At 45.4% G+C, this 26,994-nt stretch overlaps 1 protein-coding gene across 1 annotated transcript; it reads right to left on the bottom strand.

Moving 5' to 3' along the window:
* Window positions 1–2,914: 2,914 nt before the first annotated feature.
* Window positions 2,915–25,833, bottom strand: Cfap45 (cilia and flagella associated protein 45). The gene is made up of 12 exons (XM_020185508.2): window positions 25,770–25,833; window positions 20,581–20,706; window positions 18,708–18,850; window positions 16,692–16,836; window positions 16,179–16,349; window positions 14,903–15,081; window positions 12,766–12,895; window positions 9,286–9,432; window positions 7,292–7,405; window positions 6,510–6,703; window positions 3,500–3,724; window positions 2,915–3,123 (listed from the first exon to the last, which is right to left on the bottom strand). Exons 1-12 carry the CDS (start codon window positions 25,770–25,772, stop codon window positions 3,045–3,047), a joined length of 1,656 nt encoding a protein of 551 aa, XP_020041097.2. The 5' UTR covers window positions 25,773–25,833; the 3' UTR covers window positions 2,915–3,044.
* Between the last annotated feature and the right edge of the window lie 1,161 nt (window positions 25,834–26,994).

The following is a 26,994-nucleotide window of genomic DNA, read 5'->3' as shown; positions in this document are numbered from 1 at the left end:
AAGGCTTTCAGGGGCAGTGAGGACATCCCAGCACCCCACTGAGTCAGGGACTGCCTGGCTGAGCCACCAGCACAGGCTGCTGAGTCATGCCCAACAGGAGTTGCTTCTGCGGCAGGTGCAAAGATTGAGAGACCGCCCCCAAGCCACAGCAGAGCATGGTGTGGCAACAGGCACATATGGGCAGGTAGAGCATAGGGCCCAGCCAGGAGCTGGGACACACGTGCCCGGAAGGCAACTGCCTGCAGATTTGACTCAGTGCCCACTGCATTTTCTAGGCTGGACAAGCATACTCTGACATCACAAGGACACAAGACAGGGGCAAGAAGTCCTCAGGAGCTAATATCTATCTTTATATGTAAAATAATGTAAAAATAAGATATAAAGGCATCAGTTATCCATACAACGAAGTAATAGCTTGGGTGCTTTTTTTTAAATTATTATTTTTACATCAACAAAGACAATGCACCAATAATACCCCCTATGTATCTCCAGATTTCCCTAACACAGTTCTACATCTTTGCAGCCTCTCAAATACCCCAACATTGATTCAGTGACTTGAAGAGGCTCACAGAGCCATTTTCATTCCCAAGCATGAAGAGGAGACAACTGTAACCTCCTTAATAGAAAGCAGTCCCCACCAAAGGACAGACTTCTAACAGCAAGACTAAGGCTGATTATTTCTGAATCCTGAGCCTGGGGGTCTACTACAGTCTTCAACCTTACACCCATTCTCTCCTATCTTTGTCCCCAAGCCTCGCTCCCACTCTGCAGGATACACTCACACAGCCTCCTACTGGCTCTGCCACTGCTATCACAGCCTGACTCACCATCCCCCACTTAAGCCAGGGGACTTCTGTATGTGAGAATAACGTAACTGTCCTCACTTCTGTTTCTGAGTTTGACAAGTAGAGGGTTTATAAAGATGCCTACACGGAACTGTCTGACTTACGATCCTGATTGCTCTAAGGAGTGTCTCACTTCTAGGAGCTAGGCTCCTACTGTCAGGTTGATTCCGGAGGCCATGGAAGTCTATGCAGAGCTTCTCAGGAATCCCGAGAAGAACTTAATGAGACTAGAGAAGGAAACCCTGGGCAGAACTCTAGAATTCCCTCCCAAACCATCTTAATTTGCTCAGAGGTAGCTATATTCTCCCTTCTCCAAGGTCAGAAATTTATTCATGTAACCTGTGCTTAGGCCTGTCCAACAGTCTCAGTTATTGGCCTTGGGATCTGCAAGTCCCACAGACCAGTGGGGTGGCAGCAGCTGTGGTCAAATGCCACCCTTGATTTCAACCTGTGAACTTGGCCCATTTTTCTCTACCTGGGCTCAGGAGTTGGCAGTGTTACAGAAGCACTCCACAGGGGCCCATTCTTTCCAGCCCTGAGATGGACTGCAGGCAACCAAGGCTCTTTCAGACTTTGCTAGGAAAGTGAATACTCTGAAATAGGTCAGGACTTGTTCTTTGGTCCCTGCAGGTATCAATTGAGCAGTAGGTAATGCCAATGTACCAGATGCAGTAGGGACCTAGAATCCTTGAAGGGACTGCCATGTCTTCTCTCCCACCCTGGACTGGGTACCACATCTTCCCAAGACCCTTAGAGGAAGGGATTAATTTCCCTAGGTAGAAGGGCTGCAGTTGGGGGTGTTAAACAAAGAAAATTTTTTTCCCCTGAATACTTAGCAGGGATGCCCACCTTGTTGCATGGGAAACAGTCTTCCTTGATGGGGAAGGTAGAAAGGACACCTGGGGCAGCTGCTCAGTTCTGAGGAAGAGGAAGCACAGGAAGCAGCTTGCTGACTCTCCCTGGGCCCTATGAAAAGAGGACTCTTGCCCAAGGCCCTTGTAACCTGGCGTTGTAAACACCCAGGACGCGCCCAGCTGTGTCTCCTCTGCTGCAGGATGCATGGATCTGAGAAATGGAGTGAGCCCCAGGTATGGGGGAGGTGGAGGGGTACCACACTGATAGCCACTGGATGGAAGCCCTTTCCCCTCAAGGGATACAAAAGTAGGGAAGTGGCTCCATCATTGGATGCTGGCACTCCAGTCCAAAATGTGAGGCTTATAACCATAGTCCTTTCAAAAATGCTGAAACTATTCTAAAGGTACCTGAAATTTGGTGGGGGGGGGCAGCAGTGAGGAGAACTAAGTGCACAATCAAGAGGCTTGGAGGAAGAGGAGCAGGTCTGATATAGTCACCTAGTGTCCAGAGGGTGCCTGGAACATGGCAGGGACTCAGTAACTACCTGAATGATTGAGTGAATGACTGAATGAATACATTGGGCAGAGTGAGGAAAGTTAGATAGAAATGGCATTGGGAAGCCCTACTTATGGGAGGAAGATGAACTAAAGGGGAGACAGGCCATATGAGTGAATGGCAGCAGGATTTGGGTGAGGAGCTGGGCCCTAGGCATGCCCTGGTGGGGATGGAGAAGCTGTCCATATTGCAGCACTTCCTGGAGTGAAGAGACTCTGGCAAGAGAGAGCTGAGACAGGAGCAATGAGCCCCAGGTTCACACATTGCCCATCTATAGATGTGGTCTGAGTCATAATTGCGAACCCAAGCCCAAGAAAGATCCAGGCTCAGCCAGTCCTGATCCTCCCTTCCCAGCTCCACCCTCCCCAGCCTGTGTACCAGCCATCCCAGACAGCACGTCTCTGCCTCAATGCCCTGAAGTGCCTCTGAACTAGGTGTGGTACAGGGACAAGCGGTGCTGGAAGTGGATACCCCATTGGATCACAAAAATCCCAGGAAACCCCATGAAAAAGGAACCTTCCAGTTTAGGAGGAACAACCATGAGAGAGCATACTCTCATTCCCCTCCCTTGAGCATCACTCAGCCCACACCTGGGCCCCCTGGAACCTATTTTCCTCCTTCAATCCCCTGTTGCAGCCCCATCCTTGCAAGAAAGCTGAGCTCTTAAAGAAGTAGAATAGATTTAATCTGTAACTATGAAATGTCTATGTTAGCAGCAACTCTGGACACCCCAGAGACTAGGCAGAATTTGTCCCCTCAAGGCATCCCCAAGGCCATGGAGGTTCCCCTTCATTTCACAGAGGTGACTGGCAGGATGTTAGCTTTGTGCTCAGCCTCAATGCAGTACTTCTCAGGAAGACCGGTAGCTCTGCGGGACAAAACACAGGTGTAAGGAAGGTACCACAACAGAGGCAGGAGGAAGCAGGCCCTGGTCTTCCAAACCTGGGACTTGCACTCCAACCTGCTCCCACAATACACACACACATACACAGATACACATACCCCAGAGCACATTCATGTCAACATCTCACATTAGTGCTAAGGAGCTCCAAGATAGCCAGGAAGACCTAGTTCCAAAATCTAAGGGAGCCCCCTTCAGAGGGCAAGCCTTGAGTCAGGAAATGGGCCCCCTCCCTGAGCACCTCTGTCATGGTCACTCTACCCCTAAACCCACACTTTCTAGCCTGCCATGCAATCTCTTTGGGGTAGAGGAGAGGAACAAAGGAAAAAGAACCCTGATGCACCTCAGCTCTTCAAGCTTCTTCTTCTTGATGTCATCAATGCGCTCACGCCGCTTCTGGGCCTCCTCTTTGAGGCGCCGGCCCTCTTCAAAGATAGCAATTCGGTTCTGCACCTGCTTCTGCTGGTTCTCACGCACCTGCCGACGGAGCTCATTGGCATGCTGTAGGCGCCCTGTGGCCTTTTTCTCCTCCTCCAGCCGCTCCTTCTCAATCTGCTCTCTCTGAGCCCTGGAAGAGGTACACAGGAGTAGAATGGGCTATGCTGAGGTCCTCCAGCAGACCTCAGAGACCACAGACCTCCAAAACCCAAGCCCTCTTCTTTTGCAGCTCAGGGATTAGTCCAAAGCGGCCACCATGTGTGCTCCCTCTTCCCACCTGCCAGAACCAGCTTCATGATCTTTCAACTGTATGTCATAGGCATATCTAGAAGGGCCCCAGGCTTGGTTTAATGCTCTACTGTCATGTTGTTGAAATTCTTAATAATTTTTTAACAAGGAGCTCTACAATCTCATTTTTCACTGGGCTCTGCAAATTATATAGCTGGTCCTACAAACAGGGTTTCACCCACTGAAAGCTATTGTTCTACTCTTCTCTCATAACAGTGCATAGTTTCCTTCACTTTAGTCTAATATATTTTCTTCCTTACTTTCCTCTCTGATGATAACATTAACAAAACCAAGCAAGAAAGAGATAGCAAAGTCTATAATGATAGCTCTACCTTCTCAACATAATCAACAGTAAAAATGAAATGTAAATCATCTTAGGGAGGGATTGCTTACCAGTTCTCCTCCCACAGGCTCACTCACAGTCTAATAAAAATTCTCAAAACACTGTTTTGCTTAAACATGTCCATCTTGCCGTCTTCTAAGATTCCTCATACATGGGTTATCCTCTCAACTCTCAGCAGCTCTCTCCACCATGCAAACATCTCCTAAAATTCCACACCTCTATAGAGCCTTCCCAGTGTATCAGAACAGCTGGCTTCCTCTCTCTCTGTATTTGGACACCAAATACCCACTGCCCAGACACATCTATGATAACAGAAATGCCCTCCTCTGCCTGGCAATCATTTCCCTGTATGTAGATCAGTTTCCTATTATTTCTTATTTCTGAGGAGTAAGTGTGGAAAAGGGGAATCTGTATGTGCCACTAGAGGGCCCCTGGGGTGATGGGCAGATGAAAATCCAGCTGGAGAAGAGCCCGGTCATTCCACAGGGTTAGGGCAGTGATCATGGAGCTTGGCTGAATACTAGAAACAGCTGGGAGATTTCAAAAGATACTGATGTCTGGGCCTTACCCCAGAACATTTAAATCATGATCTATGGGGGTGGAAGGACATTGGTATTTTTCCAAAAGTTCCCAGGCATTTCTAAGAACCACTTGGGAGGGGTAGATTGGCTATCTCTGCTTAGTCAACAGGCTGAGAGTTCAAGGCATCTCACTGTCCAGAAGCAGAAAGTCTATATGTAGGCCATACTGGAGTCCACACTTTTGAAGTAGGAAAATTTAGATCGCTGGCTGTGACAGAGACACTCTTAGAGTGAAGAAATCCATCATGGAGGTCACATGGCTTAGAGACACTAAGTCTAGATACTAAAGTAGCCAAAGGGCTAGTCCAGCTTTAATAACTGGCTAGTGTGTATGCTTTAGACAAAGAAAGCAGAGACAAATGGGTCAGCAGCAAAAGTAGGACTTTAATTTCATTCCATGAATATTTATTAGTGCCTGCTAAAGGCACACAGATGTCCAAGGGCACAGAGGTCAGGGAGGAGAGGGGAGACATCTGGAAGGCAATCTGGAGCCCAAGGGCAGGTTCTTTGGGGGCATTTATGAAGCTGTCTTCTTTACCAGGTGTCCAGTGAACACAGCACAACCCCAAGGGCAGAGAAAGCTATAGAGCCAAAGGGCACTACAGCCAGTGGAAACAGGTTGGGGCCCACAATCCTATAAAAGACCAGGAATCTGGCACTGACAGGGATGGAGGTTCCTATAAATCTGCTTTGCCTCTGATAGAGGTGAGGAAAACCTCATTTGGCATGCCACTAACTAAGGCATCTCCAAGAGGAAGCTGGACATCCAGAAGACTGGATCCTGTTGTTCAATCCTACTAGTCTGAGCATAACTTCCGTAATTTCACATTCTCTAAATCCAAACTTTTTTTGTTTCTTTTGAAAAATTCTGATCTTACAGAGGCTGAACCAGAATAAAAAGGAGTTGTTCCTAGTCAGACCAGGTCTGGTGATGGCAAATCTGACTGGTAGAAAATAGAGCAGAAAGGTAAGCCAAGGTCACCTTTGATTATAACTGCTTTGGGGGAGGGTAAGAACAGTGAGCAATGTCAATGTTTGGCTTCCACTTAGGTGTCAGAGTTATCACTGAGCCAAAACAGAGAACAAAAGTAAAAGGACAAAGAACTGTCAAGCTGGAAAGATGGATGAATATAGGTGAGGTTCCTTCAAATACTAATCTCTAACATCTTTCCAATGGAATAGGCAAAAGCAGAATTTACTAATTTCTAATGTCCTCCATGATATCCAGCACAGAGCTTTAAACATACATGTTTAATATTATTTGTCAAACCAGCGGCAGACCTCCCTTAGAGTCCTGTTCCAGTGACATGACCCTTAGTGACGAAAGCTCTTCTCTATTTCTCCTAAGCATCTACTGCTGCAGCAGGAGACAAGGGAGTGGGGCAGAAGGAACCAGATTTATACCTTATTTATACTTTCACTGATAAATAACTCCAATAATCTCCAAATCCTTAGACATTTCCATATGCTATTTTCCAATTCTCTAATCATTAAATTCTTGGCTCAAGTACCTTTGAAATATTTCAGTCTTTCATCTAATTAGAATAATTGCACCAACATGGTCAAGATGAATGCACATCCATCCATTAAAAGTGCTGAAAGCTCCTCTCCACCCAATATGGACCCCTGCAGCATACTCCTCATTCCCCTTCTACCTCACTGAGGAGAGGGAAAGGAACCGAAGTTTCCCAGGCCTCTCCTACCGAAGAATCCTTTCGAACTCATCCCGGTCCCGTTGCACCTGAACAGCCAAAGTGTGCTCCTTGAAAGCCACCTGTTCTAGCCGACTTTTTCGCAGCTTGGCTTCTGTCTCCTTCTTCTTCTGGGCATTTTCCTTTTCCTTTCTGCGCCACTCTCGGTCTGCCACCTCCTGATTGCGCTTGGCCCGCAAGGCATCCTGGGAAAGGAGGGGGGCAGTGAGGATACAAAATAAGCTCAGGTACAGACCAGGTGTCTGTAGGAAGACACCTACTTACAGACTTTACTTGCTCTGCTTTGAAAAGCAACATGTATTTCTCTGGTAGCAAGGTATTCTAGGAAAGAATAAATGGAATCCCACAGAAGTTTTGGGTCAGAAGATACCCTGAGGATCATCTTGTCCTTCCACCACTCTCATCCCAATTCTTTCCCTGTTCCTCAAACACCTCCAGGCACTCCTCAATTGCCTCTAATTTTAAAAACTGCTAATGATGGAGATGCCACAGTTCCCTCTGATGACATATTCCATTGGTCAGTTAAGGTTGAAAGTTCTTTATATAGCAGCCAAAAAGTTTCTCTTGAACCAAAGCACATAATGCTATTCAGATCTTGCTGCTATAGATATTGGGAGCAAGTCTACCTCTTCCTCCTCAGACATGGAAGGCTAGACACTGTGCACTCTCTCTTCTACATCCCCACCCTGGAAGCCACTTTACAGGCTGTCCAAGGAATTGGTAAGGGAGTGGGAGAGACAGAGGGAAGGCTTAGAGGGAGGGGAAGTAGGTACCTGTTCTGCCTGGTAATCCTGGGCCCTCTCCTGCATAGCCCTCAGGCGGGTGATCTCCTTCTCTTTCTCCCTTCGGATTCTCTCCTGCTCAGCCTCAAACTCTGCTTCTCGAGCCTGCCAGGAAGAAAAGTCTTCATAGAATAGTTCTCATTTTCCTAGCCTTCCACAGAGAAACAAAACCTCTGCAACAAGCACACTTTCCAATATCTCCTCTCCCACTTCCTGACTCCTTTTAGGATAGGCAAAATAAACTTAGAAATTCATGAACATAAAAACAACTAGCACTTGTAAAAAGCTTCATTGTTTACAAAAAGGCTTTCCCATGCATTATCCCAGAGAGCTCTTACAACATCTCATGAGACAGATATTATATAGGAGGAAACCAAATTTGAACATAGAAATCCTGAGTCCAGCTTTCATACTCCTTCCATTATGTTGCAGACAATTGCAAGTTTCAAGGCCACTGGGTCAAGTTACAACTGTGGCTCTCTACCTGTCTTATAAAGTGCAGCACGTGGAGTTTATCTCATTAGTCCCTGGGCAAATAGCCAACAATGCTTTGGGCAATCTCATAGTGGTTAGCAGATATCTGAAGAGTGAACCATCAAAATTAGTTCCTTTTACTACCTCTGAAAAAACAAGCATATCCCCAAAGTCCCAATCACTATTTCTTGAGCAGTCATAAGACTAACAGTACAGGTTTAGTCAAAATGCAGTCTCCCATAAGGAACTTCCCTTAGCTGTCATTCTACCTGCCCAGACTTCTGTAAAGTCCATGAGTTGCCTACTTGAGAACCATGCTTGACTGTGCCATGCTGGTTCCTCTACCCAACCTTGTCCTGAATGGCAGGGTAGGGAATTCTGAATGTTTCCACAACCATTTTCTGCCTTTAGCTCTGAAGAGGGCAGCCCTGACTACAGCAATAGACACACTGGGAGGGGAAGGACTTGTGATATATAGTCATGTGTCACATGGTATTACCATGTCAAATAGTAGTTATATAACTATTATTATATACAAACCATCTCTGTCCCCAAAGTTGCATTCTCACTCTATTACCTGCATTCCTTGAAATCCAGTAAGAAAACTGAAACCAATAATAAATAAACTTTGCCAACTGTCATTTTTCATGATTTGTATTCAGCATAAACAGGTATACCAAGTATGCCTTTTCAAATTATAACAACACCCTCTCCCCACCTCAACAACCTTCATGAAGAGTCCTTACTGTAGAGGAAGATAAAGAAGTATGATGTGTTTACTGTCATCATAGAACTTTGAAATTTGCAAGAGACAAGACTAACACCTGAAGAAATCATTTTCCTGTCACTTTGAGTACTTCTTCCAATTTTTACATAAACCATGTTTCCTCTAAACCATACTTAAAAGCCTTCTTTTGCCCTCAACTTTCCACAGACTCCCCCCCAATCATTTCATCGCTCAATTTTGCCCCAGAATGAATCCACATATTTCTGAGCTACATCCATCCATAACTGTTTACAGACATTGCTCACTACTCCGCCATGGATTTGTTCCTGTAAGTTCTACAGTGAAGGAAGAGAGACTGTTTTCTGAGTCTAATACCCAATACAGGATGCCCAATACAGGAGTTCTCACAAGAAATTTAAGGGACAACTGACACATGATTACAGGGGTATATAAGCCATGAGGAATCCACAAAAACTTCACTTTCACCAGTCATTTTAATTTTCTTCCTTCCTATTCAGGACCCACATCCCTTCTAAATGAGGGTGTTAATGAGGATAAATAGCACACTAATTTTGGGGTCCTTTTTAGGTTACTCTCTGATAATCACTAAGTGGTCTGGTCAAGATGAAGAGAAAAAGAAGTCAGGCCTTCAACTAAGGACAAGTGTTTTAGAATAATGTGGCTACCTTCTGCTAGAATTCCTTAGTTGTGCAGGCCTGTCTCTCCTGTTACAGATAAACCATTCCTGTCAAGAAGACCCAGGCATCAGAAATCAGGTTCTTACCATCTTCTTCTTGGTGAACTCCATCACCATCTGGTCTGCTAGCTTCTCCTGAGCCAGCCGCTCTGCTTTCTGTCTCTGGTTTTCCTCGTTGATGCGCTTAATCTCAGCCTGCATTTTCAGTTTTTGCTGGTGCCTTCGTTCCATGTCCTGCCAGCAAAACGATGCGAGCATCAGAGTAAAAGGAGGCAATACTAAATGCTACTAGCACATAGGGATAGAAAGACAGAGGACAAACACATTGCCTGCAGTCCAGCTGCCACTACTAGCACTTATAAAGCTGTTCTTTCAAGGATGGTCTTCATCCAACTCAACTTTGTGGCAGTCCTTGACACTGCTGATCTTTATGAGCTTTCAGGAAATGGATGCTCTTAAAATTCTACTCAGTGTCCCCCAAATATCATGCTAAATCCTAGTCCTATGGCTTTCCATGTGCTGCTATCCTCTTACCTTCAATTTCCTTTAACTGAAACTCAGACTTTCAATGTCTCCAGTGATAATGATTTAAAAATAAACATGGCTGGGCCAGGGATGTCACTCAGTGGCAAAGCACTTGCCTACCATGCATAAGACTCTAGGTTCAATCCCAGCATAAATAAATAAACAAACAAACAAATTGCCCAAGCTGAGAACTTTTCATTCACTGGGCACTTTACATAAGCTGTCTCTAATACCTAAATATGTCCCCAAACCCTGAAAGGTAGATCCTGCACAGGTAGAGACTGAGGCCCAGCATTTAAGTGATTTGCCCAAGCCCATAGAGCTAATAAATTCCAGAGCCAGATTTTGGAAATCTTACTTGACTGTTTCAACTTTTGGTTCCCTCCATTTCTCAGTTTTCTGCACTTAGGTGGTGCTACACCTCTTGGAAGGTGATCAGACAATGCCTTCTAGGGTCCTACTCATTTCATATGCATTCATTGTGTCCCAGCTAGAGGACAGGGACCTTGTGTCTCATTCCCTCTCTCCCCCAGACAGCATGTAGCCCAATGTAAGGAAAACAATAAAGTATTGCTAAATGAAGACCGGTGAGCGGTGTGTAAGAAAGAGGGGGAGAAAAGTCTTAGACATGGAGAAACGTGAGTCTCTGAGCAACGGAGAGCAGAGTATCAATGTGACTCTGAGTAACAAGATCCTTTCTAAGGAAACAGTCCCTGTCTTTCCCAGCTGAGCCCTCCAAAACCTTCCAAAGATCAGACCACTTCTAAGCCCAGGCACATTCTTGGGTTACAATGCTGGTGGACATGGGAAACTTGTACTGCTGGTCCCCATCACCTCCGATCTATCTCAGACTTCTTGCTTCAAACTCTTCTACCCACCAACTTACCTTACTTCCCATACTCACTTTCCAGATCCCTCCATTTCTTCAAAGACTAAATCTCTCCCTGGCCCAGCTTCTACCCAGATTCACCCAACCAAGACAATACTGCCTGGGTGTCCTCCTCTAGGGCTGGCTCTCTGCCAGCTTGGCTCACTGCCCAGTTCAGAACTCCTTCCTCCAGGAAGCCTCCTGAGCCGGAAAGTACAGCAGCTGTCTACCTCTTAGGTCCATGTGGCACATGAGTCACAGCTGCAAGCATTCCTCATACTCACCGTACTTACCTTGCTCATTCCACATCTACCATTGTGCCCATCCAACTCTCACACCCTCTTCTGCCCTTCTCCCTTTCTTATCTTTTTCTCACCAGTTTCAGGCCTATTATTGGTACACTGGGCATTGTTTAATCCCATTGACCTTCCTGATCCAGGATATAAACACAATCACATATTTATTTGCTCACTCCTTCACCTATTTATTTACTTTTTGGATTTTTTGTTGCTGTTTTTGTTTTACAGTACTGGGGACTGAAACCAGGGCCTTGTGCAAGATGGAATGCTCTACCACTTGATCCATGCCTCCAGTCTTTTTGTTTTTATTTATTTGTTTGGTGTATGAATTTTTTTGAGGGGGGTGGTACTGGGGTTCAAACTCTGGGCCTTGAGCTTGCTAGGCAGGCACTCTACCATTTGATCCATGCCCCCAGCCCCTTTTTGCTTTCATTATTTTTCAAGTAAGTTCTCACTTTTTTGCCCTGGACCAGCCTTGGACCTCAATTCCCCTGCCAATGCCTAATAGCTGGGATCACAGGCTTTTACCACCACACCTGCCTGTATTTTGCTTTTGAGATAGGGCTCACTCTTTTTTGGCTAAGAATACTTGATCCTCTTGCCTCTGCATCCTGAGTAGCTGGGATTACAGGTGTACATCACCATACCTAGCTTGGTTTGTTATTTTTGCTAGCTTATTTCATTTCCAAGGAACTAAGGGAATTTCCCTGTTTCTTATCTTAAGTCCCTCAAAGAACCCAGATAAATTCCCTTCACTCTTCTCCAACTTGCTGGCAAGGTGGGAAGAATTGCCTTGCCCCCTGAAATGACAAGGTAGCACTACAGCTAGAAAGGACAGAGTTCTACCCTAAATTTGCCTAATAATACTGCAAGCATAATTTGGGAACAGTTGAAGAAATCTGAATATGGATTAAGTATTAGGTGATTATTATGGCATCACTGGATTAGAGTTTTGATGGAAGGTATGATAATGGTATTCTTGACATGCAAGATTGCCTTTATTCTGTAGATACCCAGGCTGAAGCAATTACTGGCAAAGTGTCAAGATGTCTGCAACTTAAAATAGCTTATACATATGTCTAGAAAGAAACAAGTAACTAAGGCAAATTGTTAACCATTGTTAAATCTAAGGGAAGAGTTTATGGATATGTCACAATTCTATTTTTTTGTGTTTTTAAATTTTCAAAATAAAAAAATCAAGGTGAAAGAAAGAATAACTACTCCAAATGCCTGCTGTATCCCTCACTGTACTACAAGCTTTTGTACATTGCAACAGGCCAGATAAGGCAAATATCTATTTTTATTTTAATTCTATTTATATTTTAACTTCACTTGGTTTGAACAGGCATGTCATCAAATTTTTTGCTTTGCTTTTTTTTTCCAATAGATATGACTACTAATTTCATTTAAACTAACCGGAGGAAAATGTTTGGCTTCACAACACTATTAATGCTATGTACTTTGAATGGGGTAGCAGCAGGGGGCCCAAAACTAAGGCACTGCTTCTATTTATCTACTAAGTGTATAATATCCCTCCATAATTGAGGGAAGACTATAAAAAATCCCCATGTTTACTTGTGCAAAGCATGAAGTCACATATTTCCTTATGTGTCTGTTCACATTGATATGTTAGTCTCAGACCCCAAGTCCCTGGGAGGCAGGGAATTGTCCTATCCAAAATCACTGCTCATCCTCCAGCATGATGCCATGGTCTAATAAATGTTTAGACAGCAGTAAAAAGTTGATGATGATGATGTGAAATGAGCATATGCCTGACAGAATATCTGTCCACACCCTGAAACCCCAAAATCTTGGAGGACTGCATTGCTGTTGCTGTAGCTAGTAAAATTTGGCATGGTCTGACGGCCCTGTTACCCGCAAATCCTCCTCCTGGAGCTGTTCCATATACTCCATCATCTGCTCCTTCTCCTGCTCCCGTTGCTCTGCAAGTAGCGATCGTTCCTCCTGGTTCTTTTCCATTTGCTGTATAATCTGCCATCTTCCTCTGGGAGAGAATAGTGCCACAGTGGCTCAGAAACCAAGGGTCTAACTTCCACCCACATAGCTCCCAAAATAGGAGGTTTCACAGACACCATCAGACAAGTGCCCCTTAAATATGCATATGCTTTATGAATTCAGACCAAAGACTCCCCAGAGAGTCCTCTGGGGTTTCTCTTCTGAGAACCCCCTTTCTGAAGTTCCCCTTCTTCATCTGTCTGCCCAGGAGGTTATCCCACATCTTCCCACACCTTCTCCCTTCCAGTATGTAATGAATATCTGAAATCCAACCTCCTCCCAAGTTTTCGCAAGATATGGGATGCTAGCTTCTTCTTCCAGCTTCACAGTTTTGAGTATTTAAAAAGTCCAGAACCTCTAATTCCTCTAGTGCTTCTGACATCACCCAATTTATCTTGTCTTTCCACCCCATCTCCTATGCCTAGTCTGGCAACTGTCTTTTGTACATCCTTGCTGGCACAGACTATTAGATGCTGACAGATAGGGCTGAGTCTGAGGAAGTCTCTCCACTTAGCAAAGTCCTCTTTCAACACTAAAAAGCAGGAGACTGGGTCTACAATCAGTGCTGCCAGCATCCCGTGGGTGTTACTGGGATCTCAGTAAACTTGGTAGCATCCAGACCCCATAACATGAGTATATGCTAGAGGAACATGAGAAGGCAAGGTGAGGATAAGAATCAAGAAGGAATATGAGATTCATATTCAGATAGAACACTTGAAAGAAATAAACAGAAGCAATGAGTAAAAGAGTCACTTAGAGCCAGGTGTGGGTGGCTTATGCCTATAATCCTAAACTACTTGGAAGGTTGAGATTGGGAGGATGGTGGTTCCAGGGCAGCCAGGAAAAAAGGTTGTGAGATCCCCACCTCAGTGGAAAAAAGCTGGGCATGATAATGCATGCCAGTCATCCTAGCTATGGTAGGAAACCTAAAATAGGAGGACCACAATCGAGGCCAGCCTGAGCAAAAAGTAAGATCTTATCTCCAAAATAACCAGAGCAAAAAGGGCTGGGGGTGTGTAGCATAAGCAGTAGAGCTCTTGCCTAGCAAAGAGTAAAGCCTTAAGTTCAAACCCCAGTACTGCCCCCACTAAATAATAATTTTCATAGAAGCAGATGTGGGATCAACATTACAACCAGGTCAATCACTAGAACTGCCTAATGAGAGATTTTTTCCCTTCATTGGAACTGCTTATGCAAGATGCACAGCTACTTAGCCACTAAGTAAACTTTTGCTAGGAGCCTACTGCAGTCTTTAGAGTACTTACCAAAAAAAAAAAAAAAAAAACACACTGTAGAAGCATTTAAAAGGTAATTCATGTATTGTGTGACTGGTAACTCTAGGACAATATGATTTTATAATTTACCTGCTCAGAGACTTGTCTTTCTCTCTCTACAAAATGGGGGGAGGGACTGGACGTATTCATTTCAACATGAATTAAGCATCTACAACAAGCTGAACAATCTGGTAGGTCCAGGAACTTCAGAAATGAATAACGAGATCCCTGACCTCAATAAGCTCACAGTCTAGTGAGGGCTATCACAAGACATGGTGCATGATACTATAAATGCAGAGAGACAGGGCATGGAGAAGAAAACTATCAACCTTGCCTGCTGAAGTAAGGGAGGGTTTTCAAGGGAGTGACTGCAAAGCCACATACTAAAGGAAGAAAAAGCATTTTCCAAGAGGAAAGGGAAAGAGAAGGAATAATAAAAGTCATGAGCTTGTGACAAAGCCTGGCATGTTGGGGGATTGGGAAAAGTATAGAATGGATGACAGAAGTGATGAGAAATGAGATTCAATGGCGGTCAAATTGTGAAGCACCTGTTATGATCTTGGAAATAAGCTTTCAAGGTTCTGTGTTTCTTTGTATCACTCCATAAGGGATGACAGATGATGACAACCATGTCTCATCTCTTCTCTCTCTGCTAGGCTACATGCACCTGAATACATATGTAAATGACTTAAGAGAGGGAAATGTCAAGACCACATCTTTACCGGATGCTTTCCTCCCTCCTTTGCTTGTCTCGTTCCTCCTGCCTTTGAAGGGATTTCTGCCGTTCCACTTCCATCATCTGATCCAACCGCTTCTCCTCTGCATCCAATTCTTTTTGTATCTGCTGCTTCTCCAGGATTTGGGCATCCCGGATGGCGTGGCACTTGGCATTGAGGATAATCTAGGGAGTGGAGGCAAAATGTCACACTAGGCCAAGGGATAAAGACAAGGAGAGGCACACACAGGTGTGTGGAAGTTTAAAGGGAGAGATATGGGAGCAGATAACATTGAATGTGCTGAAGATATGCATGACTGGTCACAAGTCCAGAGAAGCAAGAGCAGCTAATATTTGCCCTTCCCCCTTAGCATAGTACAGCTCAAACATTTACTGAACTCCTACTAGGTGCCATGCAAGGAGAACCCAGAACAGCATCTTTCAATGTATTATAGAGTTTGGGAGGGGGTAATGGATCACCCTTTGGGAATATGGTGAAATGCATGAGCCTTTTCTTCCATAACATTCACCTACATAAATACACAGAATTTCCATAAAACTTCAGGAGTTCATGGGTCCCAAGTTAGGCTCAGGGAAAATCATACACTCTAGTTGAAGGCTAACCCACTAGATTTTTAAGCTGGAAGAACCCAACATGACACAAAAAGAGATGAAAAACCATGAGTCCATCAACAAGAACCAAGAAGTAAAAGCTTTGGAAAATAAAAGGAGTTATAAGTCAAGAAGATTTACCTGAGATACAGAAATCAGAGATGAAGGAGTTGGGAGTCAGCATTTTTCATGTGGTCCGGAACTGAGCCACACAGAAATGAATTACAAAATAGAATTTCAAATAAACCCCTATTCTTTATGCTCCCAGCTAAGGGAGCACACTAGGCCCTTTGAAACAAATCCTATTGCCTCCACCACCATCTGTGGCCAGACTTAAACTAGCAGGATAAAAATAAAACAACATCCTCATATTTATTTATCAATCACAGTTCACAAAGGCTCTCCCATATCTTAACTTATTTAATCCTGCCAATAATTCTACTAAGTAATATTATCACCCTCATTTTACAATTGAAGGAAGTGAGACTCAAGAAGGGCAAGTGATGTGCTCAATGTCACACAGCAAGCGGGTGGCAAAGCCAGTCCTCTGTGATTATAGCAACTCTCCCTGCCCGCCCCACCAGTCCCTCACCTTGTCCCATATGTGAATAAGAGAACGGAAGAGGGAGTGTCAGTGAGTCCTCTGAGGGAGGGAAGGACAAGAGATCCACCTTGCTCATAACCTTGAGCTCTTCCTCCTGTTCCATCCGCAGTTTATTGGCTCTCTGCAGGAGGTTCTGGGCCCGCTCCTTGGCCTCCTCCTCCAGGTCACTGAGCTTTTTGTGGAAATTTGACAACATTTCCTTCTGTTTCATGATCTTCTTGCGTGTTGTCACTGCATCCTAAGGGAGACCAGTCTGGATTGGTGGGGATTATTCCCGGTGCTCTGTGTCCTGGGCTCTAGCCTGGCTACCATAGGTAATCCAGTATGATTTTGCCTCAGCCCACCATGGCATAAGAACCAAGAGATTTCACAGCCTGCTTTCATTCTCAGCCCTCCCTTTGGCCCAAGTAAACCCCACTTCTCAGGCATTTCTCTCTGGTCTTCATTCTACAACACTTCTTCATTAAGTATACTTTCACACCTTGTTTCAGGATCCCCTAACCAGTTAGTCTCCACTATCTGAGAAGCTGGCCTCTCCTAAGTGTTTTTATTCTGCCACCCATCTGCAGGGGTTAGCTACCACAATGGCTTCCTTCTCCTTTTTAAAGGCCTGCTCCCTGGCCTCCAATTCTTCTTTGGTCAGGACGTGGGATGCCCATTTGATCCGCTCAAACTCCTCAGGGCTGATGATCAGGGATTCTCCAGAGGGGTCCTGTTTTGGAACACTGACACAGGAATGAACAAAGTTAGAGAAAAGAGGGAGAGAAAGCCCTGGTCACCCTGCTCCAGGCTCCTCTGTCCTCTTCCTCTCCCCACACCATGACATCTGTCATGGACTCAGTCAATGGCAGGAGAGACTACAAATGCACAGGTCAGAGGAGGGAGGGAAGAAAAGGGCTCCAGGTGGGAATTAAGTACTGTTGCTGATTAAAGACACGTTTTAAGTCCTTTCTCCTTAAGGTTCAACTCATATTCTACCTTTTGTGGGCAGTTGTTCAAGACCCGCCCCCATGTTCATGTATGCCCACTCTGTCTCCAGGCTGCAAAGATCACCCATCACACTCTGTTCTTACTGCCTGCATTATGTGGAGCGTGTTTTCTTTACAAGCTCCTTCAGGACATAGACTCTGTCTTACCACATTGGTGGCCTAGTCTTTAGCATAGGGCTGGGCACTGAGTGAGCCCTCAAAACAAAGCTGTTGAATAGAACTTTAAAAATAGATTATTTCAGATAACATAAAAAAGGAAGGGGACGCCAGACAAGGTTGAAATGAATGCCAGTGAGAAATCTAAACATCCCTGTCCTTCCAGCCTAGAGAGAAGCTTTGAACCCTAAATATTAATTAAAATTTCTGATCGACAACTGCTGGAGAACTGTCTATAGGCCTCTCTTGTAGCTGCCCAACGCATTCAACAGACCTATAACTAATTATAATGATTACAAACAAGTGACATACATTAAAGATGGGGGAGGGAATAGCTGGGGATTGGGAATCAAGCCTCTTCTGGGCAAGACAATTTAACAGGTACATGGCAAGTCACAGATGGTCTGATAGGAAGTGAAACTCCATCTAATGAAATTAGTGGAAAGGGGGTTCTCAAGAGAATGAGTCAATGGATTTGGAGCTTAGTGAAGATCTTGTGCTTAACCTAGTGGCATGGCCCAAAACAGCCTGGGATCTGAAGTGACCAGAAGGGATCTGAATCTAAGATGGCAGGTCTGAAAAAAGACTCGTGTTTTTTCAGAAGGAAACCACTCCAAGGAGGAGCCCCTTCTCAGGCCCCAGGCCTAGCTGCATGGTTGCTGGTCACATCTGCCATTGGATGCCCAGACCAAGTTCAATAAGAGGCTGCAGTCAAGCCCAGTTCCTATGCTATGTTCCAATTGTGCCTCCCCAGCTCATGCCATAGGCAGTATTTTCTAGGAATTCTTGTTGTTAGTGGGTGGAACCAGAGTAGGAAGAATGGTTGCAAAGAGTGAATCACTAACACAAGTGCAGAACCTCTGAGCACAGAGATGGTTCCTTGCACTTTGCTGAGCTGGGCCTGAACCCCACAGGTGGGGCCCATGCAAAGATGCTCCAGTCAGGAAGCAAGGTTGAAGCTAATCCCAAAGGAACCTGAGGAGCCCCTGGGAATTTCCTCAGATAGCCTGAGTCTGGAAAGAAGCCATGAGGCTAATTAAGCAGAGGGGTCAGTTTCCCTTTGCTTAGGATTCTTAAAGCAGCTGAAAGGAAGTGACTCATCTAGATTATTTCCCTTCACCAAGTACACTAATGGAGACTTGGGGGGGCCCACTAAGCACCTCACTTCTACTTGTCCCTAGATCCAACAGCCCTCCCCTCCAAGAAGAAAGGGGAGAGAAAGTATCTGTGAGTAAAGGGCAATGGCAATGACAGATACAACAAGGGGAGAAATGAAAGGCCAACATGGAGAAGAAGAACCATGAAACGAAAAGGAGAAAATGAATAGGAAAGAGGTAGGACTTGGACTGACAGAATGAAACCAAGTGAGTTTCCCCATCTCCCTGCAAAGATCCTCAAAAGTAGTGCAGGCTGAGCAAGGGAGGCACCTGAACTGTGCCCTGGGGACTCACATGAGTTCTCGGACCATGTCCCGGGTGATGAGCTGGATGGTCTCTGGCTTGTGGTCTAAGCCCAAGGCAGTGAGAGTTTCCCGGATGGCATGCTTATCTCGGAGCAGCACGATGGGGCTGTCACTCTGGCCCTGGACCAGGGGCTGTGAAGTCAGAAAGGAAGCTTAGAAGCTGGTCACCCAACTTTCTGCTCGTCCATCCTAACTAACTTCAAGTGTAACCTTTCCCTTCCCTGGGTTGCTAGGGTGTATCTATCCCCTTACATTAAATTCATCAGGAATAAAAAGTAAGGTTTTAATCTCTAGGTTCTCCCCCCTCCATGAAAGTTTTTCTTTTTATAAAAGAAGGACTAATTATCTCTTATGGACCACACTGTGAGTTTGAAGCAATACAATTTGTTACAGACTAATTCACTCTATATTGTTAGTAATTTTTAATCCTTTCTATTCATTAATGTACTTTGAGTCCTCAAAAGAAGTCAAATCAAGAAGGTTAGACATAGCTAAGTGGCTGGTAAGGACCTGCCTTTAAAAATCTAATGTGGTTAAAGAGGTCAATGAGTAAGAAGTCTGAAAATGAATACAAAGGTGATATGTGATGCTTTTCAAAATTTTCTGACCATGAAAGAATTAGATAACAAGAAACTGAAATGAGTATTTCAGGAAATGTCTAAACACAGGAGAGAATTCACGTGCCATTAATGCAGTAACTGAGACCTGCCTGAAGGCCAGAGGATGACCTTGCCTATCCTGAGAGCTTCACTTTGCACACTGTCCCGAGTGCTGCTGCCACCTGGTGCCCATCTCTGTTTCCAGGCGGGCAGGATTCAATCATGCCACAAGCCACTTCTGCCCCCTACTGCTAGCTGAGAGACTTCCTGGATTCTCACTCACCCATAAGGCCAAAGAAACTGGACCAGCATTTTTTCTGACTGCCTCCTTGATTAGCCAACAGGACTACTCTTAGAGCACTTGGTCATTTCCCAACCACTCTTCACTTTAACTACAAAAGTCCATGTGGACCCCATCCCTCCCCCCACAAAAAAAAAAACTGTAAGTGAAATTGTGTCTCTTTGATTCTGTCCCTTACCAGTAGGAAAACTACTACAGAGTGGGGTATCATCTAAGTGGAAAGAATGCTCATCTTGAACCCTCTGGAAAGTCCTCTTTCATTCACAAGGAGCTAATAGTAAGGAGTAGGGATAGACATCAACTCACCTCTCCCACTGCCACTGCTATCTTTCTTCTCTCTTTTCTCTTTCCCTTAATCTCTACCTGCCCTGCTCTCCATGTCTCATTCTCTTTTCCTCCTTCTTGTTTTTCCTTCTCACCTACTGTCATGTATACCAAAATTTTTCAAAGTAATTCTCTAGCTCTCCTTTTCTAGATTGAAGGTGCTATTGACTTTTTAGTCTAGATGAGACTTGGAAATAAAAATCCTCTCATTTCCCAAAGCTAAGTAATTGATTTAGTTGAGCAACTGGGGAGGAACATTGTTTATGTTATACTCTGATGCTCTTCTTGGGTGGTGGGGAAAGCAGTTGCTCTGTGTCTATAAGCTGGGCCCATTAGCCCTCAAACAATTTCATCCTGGGTTCTCACTAACTACTGAAACTCCCTTGACATTACACCAAATTTTAAATGCTGAGAAGACACAAGGACTTTAGGGGTACAGGAAACCTGATGCCATTGTTTACCCAGGCCACATTAGAGGTCAGAACTCTGCAGCTCCACCAAGAACTTCCTTTTGTTTTCCATCTGAGTTACCTACAAGAGCTTAGTGACTTGACTGATGCAAGCTTTGTCCTGAGCAACACTAGTTTAGGCTACTGCCTCCAGATGGCAGTAACCCAGAGGGAGTTGCTGAAGGTTACCTTGACAACCCCAAAGAGGCTTTCATCCACCTCAGAGCTCACGGCTTTGGTTCGATAGCGAGTCCTATTTCGTGACCTGTTGGAAGCAGTGGAACAGGAGCTCAGGATGCCAGATGTGCTTAGAGGCTGCAGGAAGAGGCAGAAAAGTGTGGGTCATTAGTACCCAGTAGCATGCAGACCTTAGGCAGCAAACATTTCTCCAGCCCATGCTGGAGAGGGGTAGGCATGTTGGGAAAGCATCTATGTAAGCCCCAAAATATAGAGGCAGGGGATCCTTGGTAGAGGAAAGGCACACTAGCTCCACAAAGAGGAGAACTTCTGTAGTTCCGGGAACAGAAAAAGGTCAAGTCTTTGCCAAGGAAGGGTGAAGGAAACAATGATGGCAGAAGAAGAGGAGCAATCTTCACCTCATTGCCTATGCAACTCCAGTTTCCCCCAGGACAACCTCTTACTAGGCAATTTAAGCTATCACCCCAGGAATGTATAGTGTCCTCTTCGCCTCGCTCACCCTGAGCTCCAGGCCCCCTTCACAAATGACATACTACCATGTCTTGCAATCTCACAAGGTCTGGATAAAAAGAATATATTTATTTATTTATTGCAGTACTGGCTTGAACTCAGGGCCTTCACCTTGAGCCACTCCACCAGACCTTTTTGTGTTAGGTATTTTCAAGATAGAGTATAGCGAACTATTTGCCTGGGCTGGCTTTGAACCGAGATCCTCCTGATCTCTGCCTCCTAAGTAGCTAGGATCACACGCCTGAGCCACTGGTGCCCAGCTGATAAAAAGAATATAAAGCACTTTGCTCACGGCTTGGGCATGTGGTTGATGCCTAGTAAACTTTAGGCCGTGGATGAACCATGACAGCAACACCCACAATCAGGCAAACCAGTTAACCAGTTCAAAATATCAACTATGTTCCTCTTTCTCTCCCTCAACTTCGTTAGTGTATATTAGTCATTACCCCCAGCCCCCGCAAGAATCTTCCTATGTTTGGCAAATTCCCCCATCGAATGTTGTTCCCACATCTGTAAAGGAGAAAAGCTGAAAACACTAGGAATTTGTCTTCCCAGCCAAGGCAAGGGACCTAGGCTAAGCCAATCAGATCACCCCTGCCTGACAATGACTAGGTTACTAGTGATGCAAGATACAGAACAAGAAAAGCCTTTCTGATGAGGCGGATGAGGCAGCCACATCCAGTGCCTGGGGCAACACTGATAAGGATACCAGCAGCAGCAGTCCACATTCAAAACCAGCAGTGTTGGTGAGCAAGAGGGGCCTTGCCAGATCAGTTCTCAGTTTTAATTTTGGCCCTATTCCTATTTTCTAAGCCAAGTTTACGACCTTGGTATAAAGTGTTTTCGATCTTCAACATTCCCGCCTTCTTAAATTAGAGTTCTGGTTCTGTTGGGCCCCAAGGGTAGAAGTCTATCTTCCAGGAACCTGCTTCTGTAAGGACTTTCGGATGACTCCAAGCTAATCTGAAATTGATTCAAACCTCACTTTGGAAGAGCCCAGTCCTTTCCCCCACTCTCCACACACACCCCTTTCTAAGCTGGCTACCTTGGGGGAATGGGCTAGACACACTGGGTCCCTCCAAGCCTGGGAATCAGCAACCATCAAGGGAACAGGGTAAACAGAGAAATGAACCATGCATTCCAGGTCACTAAACACTGGACATTGTTTTGAAAGCTCTCTCTGATCTGCCACTACCAACCAGACTCCCCCAGCACCTGTTCTACCTGTATCAAGTTTTCACATTAAACTGGGCAATTATTCTCCAGCTGGCTCTGTGCCAAACAATGAACACTACTGTGTGTGCCTTCCCCTCAAGCCTGGCACAGCCAGCAAAAGGCTTACAGAGAGAGCCTCCCTTTACATCCTCAGTCAGCCCACTACAGCAGAGCAAAAACGCTTGGATTTATTAAGAGGTAAATATAGAAGCCCCAAGAATGCCTAATAACAGCCTCTGAAGGGTTATTATATGGTGGGTGGTGAGCAATTGCTCTCCTTCCCACTGAAAATAGAATAAGAGGAAATGAACAGAAACTGCAGTAGGTGGGATGGAGGCTAAGCATTGGGAATCACTGGAAAATGTGGAAGCTTTGGATCATGAAGCATGGTGTGAGTCCTGTATGTAATTAAGAAAACAGTGGCCATGCCTGGTACATATTAGGAACCCTATACGCATTTAATGAAGAACAAGGAATGTAACTAAGCAAAACAACCTCTCAAGGAATGCAGACCAGACTGAGATTGATGCCTTCCGGGAATGCATCTGCTCAACTCTAAGTGACTCCACCATTCCACATTTTCCAGATCACATATGTAGTCCACGCTGTGGATAATAACGTATGTGAAAGGGTTTTGGAATACAGATGGAAAGTATTATTAGTGTTTTGCATTTGTTTGCCTGTTTCTTTTCAAGGGCTCCTACGGATTTTCCCTATGCATGCTGTCCACCAGACTGCAGGTTCCTTAGGGCTGAGACAGTGTCTCCTTGTTTCCGTGCCCTTGATGCCCAGGTCAGGAGGAAGTTACCACAGGAAATAATTGACTGCTTGAGCCTAAAAGTCAGAACAGAGGAAGGAAAACAGATGACCACAGAAAAGTGGCTACTGATCAGGCCAGAGAGAAGCTCTGAACTCTAGGGTTGGGTGTCTGAGAAAACCTCATTTGAGAATTGCTGACTCTGAAGCCACAAGCCTTACCCCAAGGTTAGAATAACCAGTTTTGCCAAGAGTAACAAGAAGAACTAGGGAGATCACTATGTAAACATACTAGAAAAAAATGAAGAACCACGCAGAAATGGAAAGTTGGATTCCTCTGGGTCAGAAGCAGTAGCCAAGAGGTTCTTTAGGAATTGAAGGGCTACTTTTATTTCTTGCATGACCAAATAAGTATTCCTAAGCAGCTAAGCAGTAGCTAGAGAGAAGTCCTGCTTGTAGGGAAGGGAGGCAACTCTGAAAGGGAAGGCAGCTAAGGAGGTAAGGGAAGTTGAAAAAGATGAGGATTGGGGACAGATAATGATGCCAGCCCTGCTTTGATATGCTCATCTTGGTGACCCCGCTGACTACCACTCTCTTCATAAACCATTTCATCCCAGGAGCACAACAATACAGCCAGAAATAGGAGCTCTAAGAGGGACTCCAATATAGAAAGGTTAGCTGATCAAATGGATGATAATATTGGCTTATAGTCACTGATATAGGGCAATCCCTATAACATAATAAATTTTAAAGAAAACGTTTCCCAAGAAATATGTAAGGATTCCTGTAAAACTGTTTGGTTGAAGGGTATGCACCCAGAATTGATCATGAAAAGAATCTTCACAAAAATGTCTGACAGTAATTTCAGGTGAGTTTCACCATCTTAAGATGTTTCTCATATTGAATAATTTTCTGCCACGAGTAGGTAACTATTTTTATGACCAGGAAAAATAACAAAACTACTTTTAGTTGAAAACAAAGTGTTAACAGTGGGCCTGGTGCCCCATCTCTGAAGGCTCAAGAGTGAAGCCACTAAAAACCACAGCACTGTGTGTACCAGAATCCAGGGTGTTTAGCTCAAATCCAGCAAGACAAAGCTGGCGTATGGCTAGAATAGGTCAGTGTGGAGTTTCTTTGACATAAATACAACACCTATCAACTGAACAAAGACAAAGGCATGTCCTTTCCTAGATGTCCTCCACACCCTGGGATCTAGTTCTTTTGCAAACAGAGTCACCACAGGCTGGCAAATTCTTGGCCTGCCTCTACTTCCCTTTCTGTAGACTTTGGTTATGAAGACGATAGGGATCCCCACACACCAGGCCTCTGGCCTTTTACTCTGAGTGATTCACTTAGTTATCCTTTCTTCACTATCTGTGAGATGTCATCTGAACAAGACACCCTCCTTCTGGAAGGAGCTGTTAATCATTGTTTTTGTAAGAGTCCTGGAAGTAACTGTAAGTATCCCCATCACCACTGTCTCTTCTTACTCTTCCATGCTTGCTCTAAAACTAGTGAGTAGCACCATATGCCCATATATACACACATATGCATGCACCTGGCCTGCCAGAGATCACTCAGACCTCTTGCTGCTCTGGGGTGTCTATCTGCCCAGTCCTGTCTAAGGAATTTCACAAGAGCTCAGTCAGCTAGCCAAACCCAATCCCTGGTCTGGGTGCTCTGCAGCCCACAAGTCTAGTCCAGTTGCAACTTACTGATTCATGAGTGCTTGGGAATAGGAAAGTTAAAACAGGAACTAATATATGCCCTTAGATGCCAGGAATGAAGCCAGACTCTCACTGAGGGGAGGGGAGACGTGGAATCAAATAAAATACATAACCAAAAGGGTTATGCTACACTTCAGGTAGTCCTCAAAAGTTGGGAACTGCTCTTTGTTGAAGACTTCTTTATTTCATAATTAACAAAGTTCTTCTAAAATCCATTATACCTGGAAAACCTATGCAGCCTCTGAGCCTAAAGTGTGCCCTCAAATACACCTTTTGCCACCTGCTGTGCCAGACATTCTACAGTTAGTCCAGTAACCTTACACTCCACCTTCTGGGACCTACACACCTGAAGCCCAGTAGGCTTTCACAAGCCCTGTAGGCCTCCTCCCTGGCCCAGGCAACCCCAGGCCTGCCCGACTTGTCCCAGACTCTCTGCTGGGCCTTGTAACCCTAGGACTCTCCTATTTCATTCATTCACAAATAAAGCCCTACTAACCGAAGAGTCACCCTGCTAGTTGATGGCCAGTTGATGGCAGAATAGTAACTCCAGCTATCATGTGGCTTCCTCCCCAGCGTTTTTCTCCACAGGACACCCCACAACCCCCAGTTCACAGAGGCCCTGGACTGATGGGATGGGAGAAGAGTCCACAGGACACCCCACAACCCCCAGTTCACAGAGGCCCTGGACTGATGGGATGGGAGAAGAGCGGAACATCCCTTTCTCCCCAACTCCCCCACTCAGCCGCACTCCGCACCCCAGTCCCTGTGAACACCACCCCTAATTCCTCTTTTGAGGAATGAGGCCTTCCTTTGCACCTTCTAGGGCAATCCTCCCCACTCCCGGGCCTTCTGGACCCCAGAAGGACACCCAGTATCTGCCCTTCCCAACCCGTTCTCCCTCGCCCCACCCTCAGAACCCCAACCCAGTTCAGGACACGTGAACCACTGCCATCCTGCTATCCGGAGCCCCACCATCTCAGCCGCGCCTCTGCTGCCGGCACCGCCACCAGCGCACTTGGAGCTGACGCGTTACCACAGCAACCGGGAGCGCGCATTCTCTACTCTGGCCCCGCCCCTCCTAGTTCCCCGGGCCGGCTGGTACTTTGGGAACCGGAACTCCTCCCTCCAGCCTTTCCCGCCCAGCGCTAGGGCGGGAACGTGGTTAAGAGACTGACCCGCTCAGACCACACCCTGCTCTTCACCTTAACCTTGGTTGAACTTGAGTCAGGACCCTTAAAGGACCTATGGTGGGCCCAGGAGGGCCCAACTGCCAGGGACCCCAAGAGCCAGGCTCAGGGTCAGTTCCCCCCGCCCCAGAGACCCCACCCTAGGTTATCATGGTTACCGTTGCCGCGGTGCCCAGGAGGCTCCAAGCCAAACCTGATGATAGTTCAATCTTCAGAGAAACAAGCAGGATTAAACCAAATAAATTTCACAACAGGAGAGGTTAGTTAGACCAAAGAAAGAACTTCCGGACCTGAGGATGTGTTTACAGTCTCAAAAGCTGTCCCTTTAAAGATGGGCATGGCACTGGGAGAGCTTATCAAAAATAAAAATATGTAGAGCGTGGCTCAAGCGGTAGAGCACCAGTCTGGAAATCAAGAAGCCCAGAGTTCAAACCCCAGTACCTCCCTCCCGAAATAATGTAGGCTACCTAAATCAAAACCTATGGAACTGGACTTGGGGAATCTGTTTTTTAACACTTACTCATTTGTATGTTTCAGGAGTTTTTTTTATTTTCCCAGTTTGGTTTGGCCCCTTTACCATACTAACCTTCAGGGCAGAAATGAACTGACATAGAAATCCTGCACTGCAAGTATCACAAAGCCTTCCCACCCCACCAGGGCATTTTTCTTCCCCAGTTACTGATTTTCTGAGCCCGTAGTGACTGTGATTATATGAACCAAAGTTCCATTCCCAAATTTCTCTCCAAATTGCAAAATTCTCCCCCAGCCTCTGTCCAAACTCCAACTTAAGCTTTGAGAGCTATTGATAAGCACCCTAGGGAATGGAGGGAGGGAGACATGGCTACCTGCTGCTGTTTCTAAAGAACCTTCCTTCCCTAGATTCCTGGTCTCCTTTGGGATCCTCTAGAAGACAAGACTGTGCTTCTTTCAGGGTTGAAGGCAGGGTGAAAGGGAGGAGAGGGAAGTCCTAAAGAGAGGAACACGGTTCTTGGGGACTTAGGAGTGAGGGG

This window comes from Castor canadensis, chromosome 11, assembly GCF_047511655.1.
Source record: "Castor canadensis chromosome 11, mCasCan1.hap1v2, whole genome shotgun sequence".
Lineage (NCBI taxonomy): Eukaryota > Metazoa > Chordata > Mammalia > Rodentia > Castoridae > Castor > Castor canadensis.
This window is presented reverse-complemented; position numbering and strand designations above follow the sequence as displayed.

Excerpts from the sequence above, each read along its gene's own strand:
- Cfap45 (XM_020185508.2), bottom strand. Across the intron at positions 18,851-20,580 it reads GCCTCTTTGGGGTTGTCAAG|CCCCTGGTCCAGGGCCAGAG; the intron begins GTAACCTTCAGC and ends CTGACTTCACAG. Across the intron at positions 3,124-3,499 it reads AAGAAGCTTGAAGAGCTGAG|AGCTACCGGTCTTCCTGAGA; the intron begins GTGCATCAGGGT and ends TTTGTCCCGCAG.